Source organism: Nematolebias whitei, chromosome 6 (genome assembly GCF_014905685.2).
Source record: "Nematolebias whitei isolate Nwh7 chromosome 6, NemWhi1, whole genome shotgun sequence".
NCBI lineage: Eukaryota > Metazoa > Chordata > Actinopteri > Cyprinodontiformes > Rivulidae > Nematolebias > Nematolebias whitei.
In genome coordinates, this window is record NC_056503.1 from 51,392,277 (window position 1) to 51,398,560 (window position 6,284).

The following is a 6,284-nucleotide window of genomic DNA, read 5'->3' on the forward strand; positions in this document are numbered from 1 at the left end:
ACATAGAGACACACAGAGACACACAGAGAGACACAGAGGCACATAGAGACACACAGAGACACAGAGACACATAGAGACACACAGAGAGACACAGAGACACATAGAGACACAGAGACAAAAGACCCACACAGAGACACATAGGGGGACAGAAACTGGACTCTGCTTGAACCAGTCTTAACACCAGCGCCCCCCCCCCCCCCCCCCTAAAAAAATAAATAAATAAATAAAAGAAGCTCCTCTGCACCAGCAGGTAACCCACCCTACTTGTTTCGGACTCAGGGAGGTGCCAGAAAAAAAAAAGAACAAAAACACTTCTTCAGGTTGGGGAGTGTCCAGGACCCCCAGCTGCAGACCACCACAGTCCAGGACCCCCAGCTGCAGACCACCACAGTCCAGGACCCCCAGCTGCAGACCACCACAGTCCAGGACCCCCAGCTGCAGACCACCACAGTCCAGGACCCCCAGCTGCAGACCACCACAGTCCTCAGAATACTCCTAAAATAACGGGTTCTGATAAACCTGGTCGGGGTCTGGTTCAGTCCTGTTTCAGTGTGATCTGAATCCCCCCCCCCCCCCCCCCCCCCCCCCCCCCCCCCCCCCCCCCCCCCCCCCCCCCCCCCCCGGTCCTCAGCCACTCCGGGCCGACCCCCAGGGGCCCTAAATCCTCTCGCGCAGCAGAGCCGTGCGCGTGGCGCTTTGCCTATGCATTAGCCATCCATTTCCCGCGGCTGACACCCCTCCAACATAAAAGCGCGAGGCGGGGTGAAATATGACCCCCCCGGTGCAGATAAAGCTTTGTCTGCCTGCTGATCTACTGGATCAGAACCGAGCCGCGGCTCCGCTGCAGCTTCACCTGCGCGCGCACTCCTTTTTGCGTCCGTGGATGCGGCGCGCAGCAGCAACTCTGCACGAGGCCGCTGATCAGAAGAGATCGATAATTATTGGAGGATTCTCGTGTGGTCGGAGAGAGAAGCTGCGTGCGCGCTCCGTGGAGGACAAACTGGAGAACGACGTGATGGTTCCACAGAGACCAGAACAAGTTCTGCAGAACTGTGTCCTCAGGCCTCGAACCAGAAGTTCACTAAATAAAACGAGAAACTTTGTCACGACAACAAACATCAAACAATCTACAATTAAAGCGAATTAAATGGAACACAGCGCGCGCGCGCCGGGAGGGTTCTATTCATCATAAAGACTTTATGATTAAAAACGAGCTGAAAAAATTATTTTATGATCAAATAAAATGACAAGAAAAAAAACTGCACATTTGACTGTATCAGCAGCTCTGCAGCTTTATTTATTTATTATTTATTTATTATTTATTTGTTTATTTATTTATTATTTATTTATTATTTATTTGTTTGTTTATTTATTATTTTAGTGCTTTAGTTTTATGGCTGGGGGGTCAAGCAGTCATCTGTCGCTGCAGCGCGTGCCCTGAGCTCTGACCAACTGATCATGTTATCAGACACTTTGTGGTCCGGCCCTTCCGCCCGCTGCACCACCTGTCTGATGCAGGATTATAATCCGCTGCTTCTGATCCCGCCTCTAGATTTAAAGAATCGGATTAAATCCATCAACCCGTCAGATCCATTAGAAATCAGCTGATTGAAGCTTCACTTTGACAGAGTTGATCCAAATAAAACCTTTTAAATCCACCGGAACCCACGAGGACACTGGACCCACATCCGGCCTCTCTGGAATATTTCTCAACTGGACCGGAACCAGCAGCAGGGATGCGGGGAGGTGCTGGAGCTCTGCGCTGTCTGCAGGCCTCCAACACGCGCACGTGACGGTGGGCATGCGCTCACATGTTTTGTGGAGAAGACATCGTGCACATTCTGTCTCACGAAAGCTGCCGCGGCCTCTGAGCCTGCTTTATCTGGACTAAACCCGTCGGACTCACGTGCACTGTGGTCCTGCTCTGGTCCGAGTCCCCCCCCCCGTTTACAGACACACACACACCTGTGGGGGTGTTAAACACCTTGATGTCGGGATTCCCGGTTCTGGAGAACCCGGAACTCCGTCGGTTACACTTTGGGCTGTGGATGAAGCGGTGTGCGTGTGTGGTGCGTGGTGTGTGGGGGGGTCGGGGGGGGTCCAGCTGTAGGTAGATGATCTATAAATCCCATCGGATTCCTCGCAGCGGAGCTGGGAAAATGTTTGGACAGAGTTCTGCTGGTTCGATCATCCGCTGGGTGCACATCGACAGATGTTTGATTCCAGTGGGGGGGGGGGGTCAATTTGTGGGACCACACTGACGGTACATGCTGCAGCCCCCTCACCCCGAAATCATCCCAGAGCACAACGGCGTGAAATGAGACCCGGATGGATGAACGGATGGATGGATGGATGGATGGATGGATGGATGGATGGATGGATGGACGGACGGATGAACGGACGGATGGATGGATGGATGGATGGATGGATGGACGGATGAAAAATTACCAACCAATAAAAATATACAATTAGAGCACGAGACTCCAAAAAAGTAGTCAAAACAAATTTAATAATAATAATGATCATAATAACAACAATAATAATAATAAATTATTATTATTATTATTGTTGTTGTTGTTGTTGTTGTTGTTGTTGTTGTTGTTGTTGTTGTACAAATTTAAGAAACGATTGAAATCTAGAATATCTCTTTTTGAAGAAAGAGAGAAATAAAACGAGCTGAGCTCCGGACCGGCTCTGCACAGTGGATCAGAACCGCACCGTCTGCGCGCGGCCGTCCGGACGCAAACCCGCGGTGTGTGTGCGTGTGTGTGTGTGCGTGTGCGTGTGTGTGTTGGTTCATTACAGCTTTTGATTTTATTTTTATTTAGTTGAGTTTTGCCTCGAGGCCTGTGGACTCACTGAGTTCAGATTTAACCCCGCACCATCTGATCACCTGCCTCGCACGGAAACGGACTTGTCACTCCCGCAGTCACGCGCAGTTGCGGGTCCGCTGCGCCTGGGGAGGAGGCGAGGCGGGGGGGGGGGGGGGGGGGGGGCGAAGAAAGCGTCACGATGAGGATTAATGAGCGCGCGCATCTTCACAGCCTCATTCATTAGTTCAGATTAATGATCCCACGTGGAGCAGCTCAGTCCATAAAACCGGATCTCCTGGCTGCTCCGTCACTTCCGGCCTCACTTCAAGACCGGGTTCTGATGGTTCTGATGGTTCTGATGGCCCGGGAGTCCAGACGCGCCCTCCAGGGGAAGAGAAGTTGAAAAAGTGCATTTAAAGTTACATGAAAAGATTAGAAACAGAGAAAAAGGCTCGTGCACGAGGCACACTGCCCTGAGCCGGGAGTCGAACCTGGTCCGGTTCTGAGCCGTGTCCAGGGTCAGCTGAGGGTTTCTGGGCCCAGAGGCTGAAAACACAGTCTAATTTACAAGATGTGCGCGCGACAGAAGAGGCGCGTGAAGGATTACAGGAGAGCTGCAGCTGCTTTATTTACTTTACATTTAATGCTGTCTGCCTGGGGGGGGGGGCACATGCACACCCTGGTTCACTCCCAAGCAGGCGGATTATCTCGTGCGCGGCCTCTTGTTTACATGTTGTTGTTTAGCGCGAGCTGCCACCGCAAACCATGAGCTGATCACGTGATCACATTTTCTCCATTTTCATGTTAAAAACAGAAAAGTTGAAATTAAACTAAAGGAGTCCAGGCAGACAGACAGACAGGCAGACAGACAGGCAGGGAGGCAGACAGACAGGCAGACAGACAGAAAGACAAACATGCAGACAGGCAGGCAGACAGAAAGACAGACATGCAGACAGACAGGCAGAAAGACAGACAGACATGCAGGCAGAAAGACAGACAGACAGACAGACAGGCAGGCAGACAGAAAGACAGACAGACAGACAGACAGACAGACAGACAGACAGACAGACCTGTATCTGATCTTTCTACCTCACTTGATTCTTTCTTCTTCTTTTTATTCCTGAAGCGCGTGCACACCTGTCCTGTTGGGGTCTGCGCAGGCACCGGGTGGGGGTGCGTGCGTGTGGACCAGGCCCGGCGGAGCTGCTGTTCTGAAACATTGAACAGATTTTAGAAAAGAAAAACGAAACAAAACGTTTTTTAATCATTAAAGAGAAAATGAATGTGAATGATTCAATCCAGAGAACATTTTATGATTTGGATTATTTTTAAATTCAATTAAATGAAACAGAAAGTTGAAAAGGTTCTTGGAACTTATCTGAGCAGAGCTGGACTGGACCCGTCCTGGACGGTCCGGGAGGCCGACCCGGTCCCGCCACCGCACACCGAGCCGGCCCCTGGACTGGGCGCGCGCAGCCTCCAGCTGTGTCAGGAAACCTTCAGCTGTTTGTTTGGACTTTAGCTGCTTTGTTGAAATGAAAAGCGCGCGAGGACACGCGCGTGGAGCTGGAGGACTTCCCTGCTGTCCCCTCTGTCCCCTCTGTCCCCGTGCTCGCGCAGACACTGTCACCAACAGATGACACTTCGCGGGTGTGTCTGAGCAGCAGAACCAGAAGCAGAACTTCTCCCGGTTCTGATCCCGAGACTTGATGGTTTGTCGCGTGGCTCCGCGCTGATTGGTCCGGCTGCCCCGTGACGTCATCAGGATGGGAATAAGGCTGAGGTTGGAGCTTTAGTGGCAGGACAGTGAACCGGAGACCCCAGCGCATCCTGGCACGCGCGCGGAACTGGCCAGGGAGGGTCTGTCCAGCTGAGGCGGTGAACAGAACCGGACCCGAACCTGCAGACCCGGATGGGGGGGGCGGGGGGGATGTTTTGTCCTGAGATGTTTTTTGGGGGTGTGATTTTGTTTCTTGCTGCATTTTGCGCGGAGGACCCGCTGCCATGGTTTACGTGCGTGTTGTGTGTCGGTTCTGATCCAAAAGCCTTCATTTAGGCTTCCTGGTCCACCACGGACTGGCCGTGCGCCGGGCCCGATCTGGCACCTGTCCTCCTGATCCACAGCTGAGACCAGAACCAGGACGGACCCGCTCTGTCAGTGAGGAGAACCGGAACCTTTGGGTTTTTTTCCTTTTAGACGGAACCTGTTTGTTTGTGACACATGCGGGGAGACACCTGATCCGCCGGCCTCTCCGCGCGCGCGCACCGCCCCGGAGGCTCGAGTCGGAACCAGAGGCGGACTCAGCCGGCGCTGATCGGGTTTGTTCCGAGTCCACCATGGTCCACTGCGCCGGCTGCGAGAGGCCCATCCTGGACCGGTTCCTGCTCAACGTGCTGGACCGAGCCTGGCACGTGAAGTGCGTGCAGTGCTGCGAGTGCAAGAGCAACCTGACGGAGAAGTGCTTCTCCCGGGAGGGGCGGCTCTACTGCAAGAACGACTTCTTCAGGTGAGCCGGGGGGGCCGGAAATAGAACCGCATTTATTTTCTGCAGTTTCTGTTTTTAAAGAGACTCATTTATAAAATAAATAAAACTCTTTGATGTGACTCACAATCAAAGATAAACTGCTCCAAACATGAAACACTATTTATTGTTATAGAATGAATAAAAACAGCTTTGTGTTTGTTCACAAACATGTTTAAAATAAAAACATTTTACATTTATTTAGTTTTTAATGTTTAAAGAAATAGAAAGAAAGGCTTTGATTTGGAGACTAATTAAAATGTGTTTGTTTAGAGTTTAAAGCGACAAAAGAGAAGCAGCAACAATAAACACGTGTGTACGCGCACGGGGGGTGTTAATGTAGGAAATCACACCTGGGTGTGTTTGTTAACAGACAGGGCAGCCCGCAGGATCAAACCCCGGCCCCCCCGGCCCCCCCGGCCCCCACGGCCCCGCTGTGTTTGCTCAGTTCGGCTGAGCAGGACCTGATAAATGGATCAGAGAAGACCCGGGTCCACAAACCCAGAACCAGACCGTGAGCTGCAGCCATTCCACATCCAGCAGCTGCGAGCCTAACAAACAAACAAACAAACAAACAAACAAACAAACAAATAAAAAAACATTTGATCATTTAAAGGCGTCAAAGACAAGAACATAAAAACGCAACAAAAACGGTTTTCAAATTAAAACTAACAGGAATAAAACAATTCTATTTATTTAAACCAATTCACTGACTCCTGGATGACATAATAAATATATGAATTATTAATTATATAGATAATAATTGTTGAATTATTTATTATATATCATTTGAATTGAACTGGTTGTGAAAAACAATCAACAACATTTTATTAGTAATAGTAATGACCTGGAAAATAGTTTTATTCTATAAAAAGTGAAAGCTTAAAGAATAAATTTCTGTGTTTGAGACCTGTTTATTTAACAGTTGAATCACACACACACACACACA

General features: G+C 50.2%; 1 protein-coding gene across 1 annotated transcript; it reads left to right on the forward strand.

Annotated features, from left to right (window-relative positions):
- Window positions 1-4,758: 4,758 nt before the first annotated feature.
- On the forward strand, window positions 4,759-5,321 carry LOC119411461 (LIM/homeobox protein Lhx1; the record flags this gene model as incomplete). Its single annotated transcript, XM_037678414.1, is given in 1 exon segment — window positions 4,759-5,321. A coding segment is annotated over 1 exon segment (171 nt), but the record flags the coding sequence as incomplete, so codon positions are not given.
- Between the last annotated feature and the right edge of the window lie 963 nt (window positions 5,322-6,284).